At 33.3% G+C, this 15,763-nt stretch overlaps 1 protein-coding gene and 1 non-coding gene across 4 annotated transcripts in view; one reads left to right on the top strand and one right to left on the bottom strand.

Moving 5' to 3' along the window:
- Positions 1-46: 46 nt before the first annotated feature.
- LOC139700969 (diacylglycerol kinase eta) overlaps positions 47-15,763 on the bottom strand; it is a 329,383-nt gene continuing 313,666 nt past the window's right edge. For all 3 annotated transcript variants that reach the window (XM_071599493.1, XM_071599495.1, XM_071599494.1), the window contains exons 22-26: positions 14,902-15,008; positions 13,194-13,369; positions 8,105-8,222; positions 7,090-7,185; positions 47-4,445 (exon numbers count right to left, since the gene is read on the bottom strand). In XM_071599493.1, the coding sequence (XP_071455594.1) occupies positions 3,981-4,445; positions 7,090-7,185; positions 8,105-8,222; positions 13,194-13,369; positions 14,902-15,008 (962 nt within the window). In that variant the 3' untranslated portion in view covers positions 47-3,980. The remainder of the gene's footprint in view (positions 4,446-7,089; positions 7,186-8,104; positions 8,223-13,193; positions 13,370-14,901; positions 15,009-15,763) is intronic.
- TRNAS-GGA (transfer RNA serine (anticodon GGA)) lies at positions 6,505-6,577 on the top strand. Its single transcript has one exon. It is a non-coding gene; the product is annotated as a tRNA-Ser (tRNA).

The following is a 15,763-nucleotide window of genomic DNA, read 5'->3' as shown; positions in this document are numbered from 1 at the left end:
ATCACTGCCACTCACTTAGTTTTTATTTTTTTAAAGAAATTTTACAATGGTTCCCCACTGTGACATAATAAAACATCATATTTATTGCATTTTTATAAACCTTGAAAAAATTAAAGCATCAACACATTTGGCTCACCTTTATTTTATTAAGGCAAGGTCTTATAACAAAACGTTAACACCAATTTTAGTATGAACATTGTGCCATGGCACAAAGGTACCATAAGGAGTTAATAAAGAATGTATCAAAAATTCACAGCTATTTTCTTTACATTCATTTGAAGAAATTATTTTATGCACTACCTTGATAAATACAAGATAGTTTTTTTATGAAAAAATGCTAGAAATATTTATTGAGTCTATAATACTGGTAATAAACATGTGATTTTCAGATTAATTATTAGTGGAGATGTAACAAAATTAATAATTAATCCTTATGAATGATTTTAAAGTATTGCTGGTACACAATGTCTAAATTAAATTCCTAAAGTTAGTGAAAGGAACCAGTGTACAATAAATATGTAGTGTTTTCCACTACTCGCAATAAAGAGATTAAAGCAATTTTTTTCATTCTTATTATAGCGTTATTCTGATATCAAGAATCAGCATATGTTGAAAATTACTTTATTGCAAGAGTTTAATAGTGATCCTATTATAAATGTATTTGACTTACAAAATAGCAATGATCTGAAAAATTATTTTATCGATTTGTCATTGAAGGGTATACATGCCATTTTGAAATGCACTTCTTAATTATTTCATTAATTTTAAATATATTTCTTTTAAGTGCCATCCCGAATCGATGACAATATTATCGCACAAAGTAGTTTAAAGTTGATAAATATTTCATTTGTAATTAGTTAAAATAGTATTGCAGACTTTATTATTTTTACTATGAGAAAAATTAAAATTAAATATGGCAGTTAAAATTCATTCGATGTGCATATATTGTACGTAATTTTCCCTTTTATTCGATTAAACATTTTTCAATAGTTCACATTACCTGATGTCATTATTCTAAAAAATGTCCTGAAATCATATAACTTGAATGAAACTTTAGAAGGGGCACTGCAAAAAGATGGAACTAGATTCATGCATGAAGAAATATGAAAAACTTTAATCCCTACAATATAATTTAAATATATGCCTATGGAAAATTTCATTTCTATAAGTGAATTTTATTTATGAAGAACGCTTTATGATTATGCTATTAAATATTGGTAGCTAAAAAGGTAACTGCGACAAATGCAGTGCATATGTTTAAATATGAGAACATTGTTAGCATTTTATAAGTAATTCCTTGCATGATTCAATTTTTATTTAATTAAGTAGATAACTAGTCTTTAGATTAAATGAAATACCAATGTCCATACTTCATCAATAAGATCTGCTTCTTTGAAGCTTTTATCAGAAAATAAAAATGAATCAGCGTAATGATATGTGAAGACAAAATGCATACATTTTTTGACAAAAATTACAAACAGCACACAATAAGGTACCATGAAAAATGCTAGTCAACATACAATATCACAGAAAAATAGCAGTCTTAGGATACACGGAGAACATACAATGGTTGAAATATATTGCAGTAAACCTCAAATGTATGATGGAATGTTATTTGAGGTTAAATACATTTTCATGCCATTGCATTGAAAACATGCACACTCAGTTGTGCAGAGAGGCACACTTTTTAGGGAAAGGTAGCTGTTGGCCCCACAGTTTGACTAGTTAAAGAGTTTCAAAAGAATCCTTTTTGATGCGAAGACTTGAAAGCCTTTGGCTGAAGGTAATCTCATTCAAGTCAAGATAGGGAAGTAAGAAATTGGGAGGATAAATCCTTGAAAATTCATAACACTTGCTCACCAATATCAATTAGATTGTCTCCGCTATCACACCAAGAGGTAGAAAAATGTTTCCTTGTACTAATTTAAATATCAAAACTTTCACTCACTAGTTCAAGGTCCTTACAAAAAACTTAACTTTAAAACATATGAAGGCAAAGATGAGACACTTTTTTTTTTAAACATAAATAAATGTTAACAATCTATTAATATTAACATGGAATAACTTACACTTCTCAAGAGCATTATGATATTATCAGTTAAACCTTTGTTAATATTGTCACATACCAGCATTATTCTATTAAACTATCCCTAGGAACTGCTCATTAATGATTTACATTAATCAACTATAAGAGCCCAGCTTTTAGGATGGCTGCACGTGTACGACAGAGGTTAGAAGATTCTAAAAACTGGAGGTTACAACAAGGGGAAGGAACAATAGGTTCCAATAGATAGGTTTGTATAAAGGCAAGATGGATAGGGAAGATGGCTTTAAGGCACAACCAGGTTGCACCATCAAAGAATGAAGTATATGAAATACCATGCCAATAGTAATAAAAATACTGCATCCTTTCAGGCACTATACAACAGAAAAGAAAGGAAATCCCTTTTACAAGAGTGATAGGAACGAGGAAAGAGATACAAAACAGCATCACAGTAGTCACTTCATTTTATCTCCATCAGAAAGTTTTTTGAATGAGTTAACAGGATAAATGGGTAAGCAAGTGTATACTGGGAAGTCTAAAATGGTTGAAGCATGAAAATCATGCATAAATAGAGAGGCTTGTCATCTACACCACGACTATCCCTAATGTTTTTTTTTGTATAAAAATCTTTGAAGGCCACACAATCAGATGAAATTATTTTTGACAAAATATACCAACAGGTTTGAGAGGAATCTTTCATGATTTTATCAAATGCATATGCATCAAGTTTCTTAGTGCTAAAACACAGCACTTCTCAGAACATTAGAAGGTCCAATGTGAAAAATGCATTAAAATACTGGGATGACACAAATTATGGAGCTATCAAATTATTCTTGGGGTAAGCATTGTTAGTTGGGTCATCAAGAATGTTTTCATATTACTGTCTGCCTTGTACTTAGTGTATTGATGAGTATATAACAGAAGAGAGCAAGTACGTTTTAAATTCAGTTGCAGAGGGAAACATGAATGTCATTTGATTAGATCAGGCATGCTTTTAAGTGTGTTTTCTGTATAATATTGCAGATGGCTATATATGTATATATTTATTTTCAATCCTAAAAATCAACTTCTCTGTCTTATTCCACATAAGTTTTTTTTTCAGGCCATAGCTAATTTCTTCCTGCAGCTCCCCAAATAGCAAATGAATCTGAGATAAAATTTATTTAAGTGTGCCCCAGAAATGTTAGCATATGAAGCAGAAATAATTTGGAAAAGAGTGGGCAGAGTCAAGGCCCTAAGGAAAGCCTCAATTGAGGTCCTTTTCCTGAGGTATTATACAGATGGGTGATTCAAAAATTGTCCTTACCAAAGCACCTCAAATTAGTTCTGTGAAATGTTTTAATAATAAAAGATTAATATCCTATTAACCCGCTTCATAACTTGATCCCACAGATTTCAAGAAATTAGATATCCCCTTAACATCATGAAAAATACCTCTTTCTTCACACCTCCAAGTAACCATAAAAGGAATACCAAGAAAGTGAGACCTTTTGTCTAAAAGTTTGGAAGAAAAATTTTGCTCTCCCACAGCTTTCATTAATCAGCAGTTAGTTTTGGAGAATACTAAGAAGTATGTTTATTGCTTTATAGTTTTGATTCTTAAACAACATGATTTGTCACTGCTTAGTACTTTTTCCATTCAATGTCTTTTATATTGCATGTAAAACATTAAACATGGGACAAGTCACTCCTAACCTTCCTTTGTCCGATGACTCCTTCCACTCTTCTCTTTATTTGCATTAGTCGTCAAGACATGGATTAAAAAAATGGGTGCCCCTATTCATTATTTTGCAAAAAATAATAACTTCGAATGGGCAATATAGGTTGCACTCAAGACTCCTTTTAGAATACTCCTAGGGTAATCTTTTTGAAAATAGAAGACATAGACCTTTTTTCAGTCATAGCTTTGCTGTCCTGTACCCGTAAACAATTTCACTCACTCTACAGGCCCAGATGTGTCCTTCCCCTGCTGCAGGTCTTGAACTGCGGCAAGGATACGCTTCACATGACCTACCTTAACCACGCCGAGATCTTTCAGGTCTCGCCTGCCCAGTGCCACAAGCTCCTTCCCCCGAATGTCGTGCTTCTCAAAGGTGCTCTTGTACTCTGGGAGCTGGAGTCGGTCCAACCAGGCACTCACCTCCTCCGTGCCCCAGGTGAGGAAGTGTGGAGAGGAAGTGTGCGAGGATGAGCCATCGCTGCTACCCCCACCCCTGGCTCCTCTCTTAAGTTTCACCCAGAAGAGTGGGGCCTTGCCACCCTTCTTGCCTTCGTCGCAGGCCTTGCGGCCACCCGGCTGAAGGTGAACCAGGCCACTGTTGTCCTTTTGACAGTGCTGCAGCTCACGTTCCATGCTTGAGAGGGCAGAGCTCAGTTTGGTCTCTAAATCCTCCCTTATGGACTGAGGTTTTGAGTTAGAGGAAAAATAATTTATTTAGAAGACTGCATTATTCAGGTTCATTCACATGGTAAGTATATAGAATTGCATGGATCTAAAACCTAGCATACGTAAATTGATGGATCTTCATAATGAATTTGTATGTTATCATCATAATTATGTGATGAATCATGATAATCGTAATTACTTGAATTTTTTTCATACAATGTAACTCATTTTTGGCCCTACCACAAAACATGGAGCTGCTTTGCTAGATCTTTGCATACAAACTGTGTTTCAGAGGAAGCTCAGACTGCTGGCTGTGATGCTTATTACATGTCTATTATCACACACCAAGTCCCCGAGGAAAGAGGATGAGCATAAATTAGAAATTTGAATATGAAGAAGGATAAAAAGATTAAACTTAATAGAAGCAGACAGAGAAAAGACAGGGAAGAGGGAAAGTTGTTGCAGGAAATCTGGAAATCATCGATGGCCAAAGAAGTATTTGAGGGAAGCCATGGGTGATTTGAAAAGTTTAAGAAAGGGACCTGGCATCCACAGCGTTATGAGGCATGATGGAGCAGCAAGCTTTGACTCAAAGGCAGCAGAGACCTTAATAGGGACTTCAAGAAGCTTGTAGATTGTGAAGGTTACCCACCACAACAGGTTTTTAATAGTGACGAAATGAGTCTTTTCTGGAAAAATCTTCCAAAGCAAACCCATATAACAGCAGAGAAGAATGCATTGCCCAGTCACAAGCCAATGAAAGACCATCTCAAGCTGTTATTTTGTGCCGATGGGAGCAGTGATTTGAAAATTAAACCCCAGTTTACCATTCAGAAACTCCAAGAATCTTCAAGAAGTGTGAAGTTCAGAAAAGCAAGCTAAACGTCATGTGGAGGTCATGGGAAATGGTTGCATTTGAAAGTGACAAGCATCACTGAGCATACATAGCCACTGCCTAATAAGGCAGTGGCTATGCATGCTACAAATTTAATTTATGATAATGCTCTGTTACATTTTTGTAAAATTTTGAAGTCCTGGCAAAACAATATCTCTAGACAGCTCTCTAGTAAATAAAATTAGGAATATATCATAAATAATAGACTAATTAATTCGATTCTTTTTTTTGTACAAGTCGAACTTGCATTCCGGGTTAGTTCATTCGTTGACAGAGGAATAGAAGATAATTCATGATCCTAAACAATCCATAAATAATTTTCTTTGATTTAAACTTGGAACATAATTAATTCATTTTGGTATGGGATAAATTATCATATTTTACATTAATTTATATGAGAAAAATTGTTTCAATTTACCAGAAAGATTCCAGAGTGGATTATGCTTGTTGTGTGAGGTTCCACTGTATCTGGGTAAGCCATGAAGCTTTAATAAGGTAATAATTGTGCATTTTCAGAAAAGAGTGTAGCAGCACTGTCCAAAACCTTTCTCAGTTTTCAATTTCTTAGCATGATGATCACAACTATTCCCTCATGAAACTATTCCTTCTTAAATTTCTGCACTCATAGCAGTATCTCATGCCACATGGAGATTTTGGTAATGAGTTAAACACTCTTAACGTTTTTTATCTGCATATTCACTTCATCACAACTCAAAGCTATGTATTAAAGAAGGAAAAAGTATATTTAATGGCACATAGGATCCACTTTTTCCTAAGGAATGGGTAAAAAGTTTCCCCAGTTGTTATCCGCAAATTTGAGGTATCTGGTAGGTTAATGTGCATTGAACCAATAGTTATTTTTTTTTCTTTTATTTACCTCTAATTTATGGGCATTCTTATAAATATTGGTGTCCCTTTTGTGAAATGCTTTCTCTTGAAGCTTAGCTACTATTATAAACTACAGATTCAGGTGTGATGTGGTGGAACCTTTCCATAATAACAGAGACAAAAATTGCAAGAGTTTTCATCCCTGTTATCTTAGCCACATGGCTTTTACTGGTAAATTACAGCAGTATTATTGTTAAAAACCTTTTCTCTACTGCTCTATTTGGATATTACATTCAAGTTTTCCCCCCACTAATTCATAAATCTAAATTCCAAAGCAAAGTTTAAGAGAGCGCCTTGATAGCTTAACTGGCTAAAGTACTCAACCGGACATTGAGAGATCCGGGTTCGAATCCCGGTCAAGGCGAATGATTTTTACACTCTGAAATTGTTACATTGAAATAAATCTAAATATTTCAATAACATTAAATGCTTTCCTGTAAATACAAAAAGGTAAAAAAAATTGATTTTATCTTTTGAGATGCAGGAGGGATTTTGAATGACCACGGGTATCTTATAATACCTGATAAGGTACTATTTGTAGGTACATACATGTAGTTACCAGTAATTCTTTTGAAACTAGTTTTATGAGTATGCTCCTGGCATAAATGCATTACAACTGGACATTGATAATAAATGGAAAAAGTTATTTCTTCAACTTAACTCTCTCTTATTCACCTTGGTCTTTGCAAGTGATTTTCATGCTTTAATTACATGATGAAATCATTGAAGTACATTGAGAATATAATTATTAAAGCCCGTAAACAAAGTCATATGTTCTATTCGTAATAATGGGCTTAAAGAGAACTAATATGCTGTCATCACCACCCTAATCTCTGAAAAAAGTTTAATTTAATTGTAATCCCTGTATTAACTCACCAAATGCTGGGCCTTTTCTCTGAGTACTGTGCAGGATTCTTCATGCAACTGCTGAACACTGTTATACAACTCTGTGACTTGAAGTCTCAGGTCCGGCTAAAAGATTGGATGCAAAAAAATTATAATAATACATTCAACCAGATATTTTAACTAATGATTTATAAATGTGCATTTTGACAAAATAACATGTAGAAATGATATGGAATCATTAGGTCAAAGACCATTTTTACTGATAGTTCATTTAATTACCTAATAATATGCTAATACCTAATGCTGGCTAATTGTACTCTAGTGTCAGCATTTTTCCACTGATGAGGCCAATACCAAAAGTGAATCTCTCTGAATGCCACAATTGGTGGTGGTTTGGCATTCACAAGTTCTTTGTCCACAGAGGTTCAAAGTCATTTATAAGTGACAACACTTTTTTCTAGTTCATATCAATAGATGATATTTTTGACTTTGGCTTCCAAAATATTTTTCTCACAATTGAAAGGCAAGTGAAACATTTATTTTTTTATGCATAACCTAACATGATAATAAATTATTTAAAACTATAATTAATGTTTTTACATTAATCGATTTATATAAATTCACTTTTCATTCCATTTAATGATTTTTACAATACTATTAACTAGTTTTATATTTAATTCCGGCTCAACAATAGTCACCAAAACTATGTGATCCAGAATTGATCAACACTTTCGTGATTCATTGATGATGCCGTAGGTTTTTTGGGTTTCTGCACTGATTTTGGTCATTAACTACTTTTTTTTCATTCTATGGAGACTTGAGCTTGATTACAATTTTAAAAAGGAGATACTGGAATGGTATTCCAGCACATTCCTACTCATAAATAGCCCTGAATATACATACCTACTTTTGAAGCTCATAATACTGAAAAATTATGTTAAAAAGAGAGCAATTGGTCTTTCCCTTTAAATAAGTTTTAGTTTATTTCCCTCAATATTGGATATCTACATTTTGGCAAAAAGAAAGGATAAAAATGAGTTCTTACCCCTTCCACAATCTTTCCTCCAGGGTGAACTTTCTCCAGCTGAGTTGCCGTCGCTGCTGCCATTTCATAGAGCTCGGCCTTTATGCTCGGATGGCTGATAGTAAGTAGCTTTACACACCTGAAATGTTACATAGTTTAGCATTAATTCAATACTACATGAACAATTTAACAAATCTTATGGATTAGTCCATTTAATGCATCAGTATGTCCATGAAACAATATTAAAGAACATTATTTTTTCAATAAATGAAATGAGAAAAAGAACCTCTTAAAAAACTGAGTAAGTTCAACAGAATTTAAACGTGATCACTTCACTCAAATTAGTGGATTTAAAATGACAAGAATGACTGAGAATTAAGTAAAAACAAAGATATTATTTCAAAAACTCAATCATGTTATTTTCTAGCCTTTTTCTACTGGTTTGGGGCCTGCTCCAACACCCTCAAAACCTGAAAATACAAGGCCACTAAAATATCATAGATTTGGAGTGAACCACATTCAGCAATATTAACAAAGCTCTGCTACCACATATGGCCCACAGTACTTGAGCACCAATTTGACATTTGGCCAGCTTTATTGAATGGGTTGGTATGAGGTTTAATCCATTGTAAACTATGCTATAATGTTATGCATAGTGCTTATTTGGCATGATTGGAATGGTTCCTATTACATACTGCATGCTAGTGTAATCAATTTTAGCTTTTTAGCTTACCAATATTGGATTACTTATTGCAAAGGATTATTTTACATGAATATAGTGTCAAGCAAAGTTAAATAATTAATTCTATGCATATGTAGCTTTAACCATCTCAATCCTACTCTACAATATGTGACTTATACTGAGGTGCCTAATACAAAGTATTTATTTCGTACTTGTTTTTGCGCAAATAAATAATTATTATGCTTACAGTGTTGTATATTTAGTGGACAATATGACACCACCAGTGTGACACAAGAAGACTGATTAATACCAATTTCCTATAACTAGGAGTGCCTGTGTCATAGTGCAAAGTTTCATTGTGCAGGTGACAAAGGTGGATTGTGACAACCATAACTCATGTTCACAGTATTCCTACAGATAAAATCCACCAGCTGAATTAAGCTGTTTATGAATTTCAGACTACTCATAAGATTTCAGGTTCTGGTTCAAACCTGTATCATGGATATGATGCCATTTAATTTAGGTTCACGTTGAAAGCATTAAATGGGGTGATGAAAAATAAAGTTTTACACTTCCACGCAAAATAATTTAACACATAGCTCAGATTTATTATCAAGGCAATACTTTCTGGTGCTTTGCACTCACTTTATTCACCAGGGTGGGAGGTTTGGGTTAAGGAGATAAGAGAATTGCCTGGGAGGAGACCACAGGCACCAATGGTGGACTTGCATTTTGTAATGTGTAATCAATAATTTTTACTTTCCCATTCCTCCATCCCTGCAACCTTAACCTTCTACATTGATAACTATACAATTATGTTTAATTCACCGATGCCTACCCAAAGATGTTACCACAAAAGTACTGATTTTCCTCCACCAATCAAAGTTTTAGCTATCTAATGGTTATGCATAATACATCACATAAGCTGAGTAATTAAGTAATTATCAATCAGGTGACTGGGATGTTTCTATGCTGACCTTGGTGTTCTTGAACCATTAGAGCAAGTTTACAGAACTATATAACAAGACATCTGACTACTTTAGCAATTTCCTTTCTGGGACACTCTTTCCTGTGAGACCTCCAGGTTTGGGGAATACAAAGTTGTTCAGGTTTTGCTCACTATCCTCCTGGTATTGTCTAACCATTGAGTAAGCATTCCCAACATGTTTCTATACTTGGGTAAATCCACATGGGTAGGTAACCAGTGCACCACTGTGGTCATTACACTGGGGGTATTCTAGCAGGTATCTTTTGGGCCAATCTGCTGTTAAACCAAGAGGACAAACTGCTCTGATTTTGGTTTGTTGATGCTTATTAAGTTAGTCTGCTTCTTTGATATATCAATTCCAACACCTGTGTGCATGTGGGAGGTATAGGTGGCTACAATGGTGTGGAAGTATATTTTGAGGTGAGGGAGAAAAAGTTCAAGTTCTGGAGGTTCAGGTTGCTTGGTGATGCATTCCACCTTGAATATTCACAATTGGGGGAAACTATAGCAATGCTTAAAAATTAAAATATCCTTTCATTAAGTAAAATTGACTATATAATTCCTAAATGATGGAATGGCCTGTGGAAGCATAAATATTGGAAAGATGTGAAGATAATAGCACAATGATGACTAAAACTGCCATCATCTAATCATAATGCCAAATGTATTTAGTGGCAAGTCTTTATTTCACAACCATCTATGATTTTATTGATTTTGAGGACTTGGCAGTCTTTAGGTAAAAGAAAGTCTTACTTGACACAGTTTTATTTTAAATAATTTAGAATTTCATGATCAAAAGATATACAATACTTAATATGATTTTCCCTTTTTATGACTTTTAGTACGCAAGTTATTAATTACTGCCTATTAAAACTTGTGCCCTAGTATACTCAGATTAAAATGCCCATGCTTTAATCCACTGTTCATTTGCTATTTGAATTTGCTTTTCAACTGTAGTCGGGCCTCGTAGTTGAAAATTGCATTTGTGAGAGCACATAACAGTGATCAACCACATCACCATTAACTTAGCCACCCATTTTTTAAAATATGTATTTTCTTTCTCATCTTTTTACGGCAAGGAGAACAACGGATACAATCCTCCCTAGCAAGAGGGTGGTAACATCATACTGATTTCATCCTCATACCAATAGGTAGACAGTGGGAGGAACACGTATGGTTAATAGAATTGAGGAACACAGATTTTGCTGCATGAAGAAAAGCAATTTGTTAAGTGATAGTGCTAGGTGATAGCATTTACCTAATTTGAAAACAGCACCTACATATTTGAAATAGATAAACTAAATAGTACATGTTAATATTCTTATATTATATTTTATACACTGATAGCATAGTGTGAAGCTCTACTGCCAACTTTGCAGAAGGATTTGTAGGTATTAAGTAATCGTGGGCACCTGGTTTCATGCCTCTCTCATCTATTAGTAACTCAAATCCATTGCTGTTGCTTAGTCAGGCACAGAGAGAAACGGTCAAGAGAAGCAACCTCTCCAAAGAATTTGAGTAAAAAATTCCATCGCTGAGAAAAATGGGAGCATGAAAAAGTTAGAATATTGTATTCACTTCTAAAATTAATAATCCCTTTACAAAAGACATCACCTTACCCAAATTATCCAAAAGGTAAATACATCTAAGAAATTGCATTGGCATTCTGCAGGATTTATGGTTAACTTTGAAATTACATATTAAGAGTACAATGCCATTGATCATCAGAGAAAAATTAATTGGCAATAATAAGTGATATCAATTTAATATACAAGTATCCACACACATCTGATTTCATTTATAGGATTAATGTTTTCCTATTTAATGAAAATATTATTTACAAGTAAGAAAATCACATTGGCTTGGCAAGTGAATTTTTATAAATATGTACTAGAAAAGACTGGCATTTTATGAAGAGTGTTAGTGAATTAGGGAAATGCACAACACGTGGCTTTTATAGCATAAAGTTAGCCTTTAAGCTTGATGATCTGTGTGAGTTTGTCAACTGAATAGGTATATATCATTCTGAATCTCATTTCGACAGCAAATTCTTTCCTGTAAAATGAAAAGCATATGTTACATTTAATAGACATTCCTCGAAATGATTATCATTCTTCATTAGCAGAGTAAAAAGCTGCCTACAGAATATGTGAGTTTTAGCAGTTATAGCACAGCATCATTTTGTTCATCCCAGGTTCCAGATTCCCAGGGAAGAGGAACTGAAGAATTTTCTCTTCAAGGCTAACTTGATGTACTTAAATTATGATTTAATTACATGACTAAGAAATTCATGGTTTAAGGTCTAGAAAACAAGGTGCATGTCAGTTTTATTGAAATTATTAGGTATTATAAAGTTGAGCAATAATTAATAAAAGCCTTGTGATTGTTTCCCATTATCGAGGAGATTTTTCCATGACTTAGAAAGCAAATAAAACTGCGAAGCTAGTTAGCAGATATTCATTGATTATTGTTACTGGTGGACATCATAAGCTCCAATGGCTCACCTTGCCTGTTAAATTATTGTGAATCTTCATAGATAATCCCTATCTTCAGATAAAATATAAGTATTCATTGTTACCTACAGTTCATGGCTCACAAATTTTCCTCACTTTTCAGGTTTTTGTATCAAATCCTAAAACTTTTTCTGATGAACATTTCAGTGATGCCTACTCAACAGATTTAAAATTTGGCATTCTTGCGATATAATTTTTAGATGGCTAATACTTATCCATATTCATTCTCTCTATTGTGCAGTGATATTTCTGCAATCAAAGTATAATTTTGCAACATATTTAACCACATGCTGCTCAAGCATTATTATTAATCCATTCAATGAAATACCATTTTGGACTCAATACATTAATGATGTATTTTGAGGATTATTAGCCAAATTCTCAGAATTTGATAGTATTTTGAAGAATTTCCCCAACTTAATTTCCTGAAAACAAATTTAATGCTTCCTTACATCAATATTTAATCTTTGCAGATTTCATATGTTTTATTAATTTTCTTCAACTGCATCAGTCATGGAACATGTGCGTGATTTTTGGGTGAATCAGAACCTCCAACTATTTCACTGAATAATTGGTTGCAAATGTATTTCAACAATCTGCACTTACAGAAACCAATGCATTATGAATAATAAAGTGTTTACTACCATCATGGAGTATTTGGATGCTCTCAAATCTTTTTACAAGGGTCAACCAACCATAGGCAGTTTCACAAATACCCAAGGATTCCATGTATCCATAATTTCCCATCATCAATAGATAACATGGAACCAATAGATAACATGGAACCAGAGTTCTCAGCGCACCAATCTTTGGAAAAACCTACATTCTGTTACACCAAGAAGATTCATGTCAATTCTATCATGACAATATTTGATGCCCTGAAGAAGAGAAAGTAAAATCTTTGGAAAATTTTGGACATATACTAACTTTACAAGTGTTGTTGCTGATTCTATGAATCCTAATAAGAGTTGTCCTTCCTCTATAGAGAAGGGTTTTACACTGGAGCTCTGAGAACTAAGACTTGAAGAAGTACTGCCCGAAGTGTGTTGCAACTGAGCACGTTGCTGCTTCTCCTCCCAAGATCTCAGACAAGTCTCAAGGGCCTGAAACAAAGGCAGAAATTAATTTAGGATGCAAATTTATAAGCCACTGTGTAACATTAAATTTTCTTCCACCCTATTGTTCAATGTAGAGGTTTATTGCAATGCTGGATTTCAGGTTTCATCATGTTAGGCGAGGCTTATAAAAGTAGTTGTGCTCAGCCTGTGTCCATCCAAAACATATGTAAACAGTATACTACCAATTAAATAAAGTGTAATTTCTGATTACAGTACATTATACATAGATGCAATGTGTAATTCAAGTCAGATAATGCTAGTATTCTAAGTAATAACTGCATAAGTGAAGTGACTAAATAACTGATATATCTGCAGGGTCTAGAGGATTAGGAAAATCCCCAAGGATTCAAGCAACAATTTAAATGAAGGAACTAATAGTTATAGTGAATTTGTGCAATACAATTACTTACCCACTATATTTTATATTTCTATACTTCAAATTGTTCAAAATAGATAAATTACTTAGTGATTTCCATGCTCGACAACATGTCCATATTTTTCATTGCTTGCCCCTAATTTTGGTCATGGAAATAGTAGGATGAAGAATAGTATTGTGCCATTTAAAATACTAGCCATTTACACCATGATTATCCAATCATGAATTAATCTCATGCTGTTACATGGTCATTTAATGGCTAAATATAATGAACTAATCTAAAAAGTAATGGCTGATCGATCTCTTAATTGAGAATTATTTTATACTAAACTCATTATTTGATTAACTGTAGGAAAGCATGACAAACAACCTCTGCTATTTTTAACATGATAGTTTTACAGCAAAATAATTTTTTTGATGATGAACTAACATCGTAAGTTTAAAAAATGTGTAGTATCACTGAATCCTGGTAAAAATAAAATCCCAAAATAGAAATGAAGCCTACAAAAGCTTCCTAACTGAAACCCTATACTGGCATTAGCCTAACAAAATCTTTGAATAAACTGTGTTATGTGTGATCATGTATTTAACTTGAATGGAAAATAATTTGGAACTTTAGGGCAAAAAAACATTTTTCAAATCAATTTTTTCCCAATGAGACAATCCAAAAAACAAGGTGCACTGGGTATATAGAAGATAACAGTACTAAATACAGAAACTCAGGGATAATTATTATATTCTTAATTATAATGAAAATAATTTTAGTTAATTACTGCATTCCTGTAAAGATATCTAATATGTTTTAAATAACTGCTAAGTATAGTGGCACTTAATAGTATGATAGATAGAATATAAAAAAATTACTATTAAAAGGAATACTAAGCATACCTATTATACCAGTTGATGCACTGACTAGTGTCACAGATTGAATGGAGAACAAAATATGTATTATAAAAAGTGAGAAATCAAATTTTTAATAAAAAATGCATTTTTTAAAAAGAAGGAAAAATAGTGAATAATAATTCTTGTGTTAAAACTATCCTCCTTCCTACGGAAAAAATGACTATTATTTTAGAATTTCATGCGTGTTTATTGGGAACCAAAAGTTTGTGATTAAGCCCTGTGAAACAGTTGTACTTACTCTATTCCGGCACAACATCTGCATCCTGTTCTTATGAATTATACGCACAATTCCTGGTGGCTGAACCCAAGCTTCACCATCCACTTGAACTGGGACTCCTTCCTCACCTGATCATAAATGAAATGCAATAAGACCTCATTAATAACATTCAAGATAATAGGAAGGAGAGTAAATAATTTTCAGCACAGTCAGGATGATGAATGATGTGGGAAAATAAATGTATTTTAATATGAACTGTCTCAATAGAGGCTACTGAATCCATTAGTCTCCAAAAAGAACTCATAATTCATGTGCATAATCTATGAGCAAAGCGATTATGCATATGAACCTATGTCCATATTTGAATCCAATGAAACATTTATACCTTTCATACATGTATAAAATGTTTCAAATAATCATATTTACATTTTAGAAAGGGTAAATGAATACATATTTTTAATATTTTGATGGCATGGAAATTATGCCTATTAGATTCTATAATAGTGGACAAAGAGATAATTTAAAACTTTGCACAGGCTAAATATTTTAACTTTGGTTTCTTCCAATAATGACAAAATATCTCGATAAAATGAAGCTTTTAGATGCATTTTGCATATTATAAAAAAGTTGGCATAAAAGTGACTGTTTCTGTAACCCACACACCCAATTATGAACTTCAAATGAATAATAATCTTTCTTAAAAGTCCATTTTCAAAAAGCTCATTTTAGTGGCCATTTGTTGTGACTTAAAATTTGGAAAACAATTCCCCAAATAAAAAATTTCTAGCAATTTAATTCTTTAGAGTAGTCTTTGTGCAGTATTTTACTGGAAACAGCTTTGAGCAATTTTAGCTTTCATCAACGAATCCTGCCAGAAACTATT

This window comes from Hetaerina americana, unplaced genomic scaffold (assembly GCF_022747635.1).
Source record: "Hetaerina americana unplaced genomic scaffold, ioHetAmer1.1.p SCAF_11, whole genome shotgun sequence".
Lineage (NCBI taxonomy): Eukaryota > Metazoa > Arthropoda > Insecta > Odonata > Calopterygidae > Hetaerina > Hetaerina americana.
This window is presented reverse-complemented; position numbering and strand designations above follow the sequence as displayed.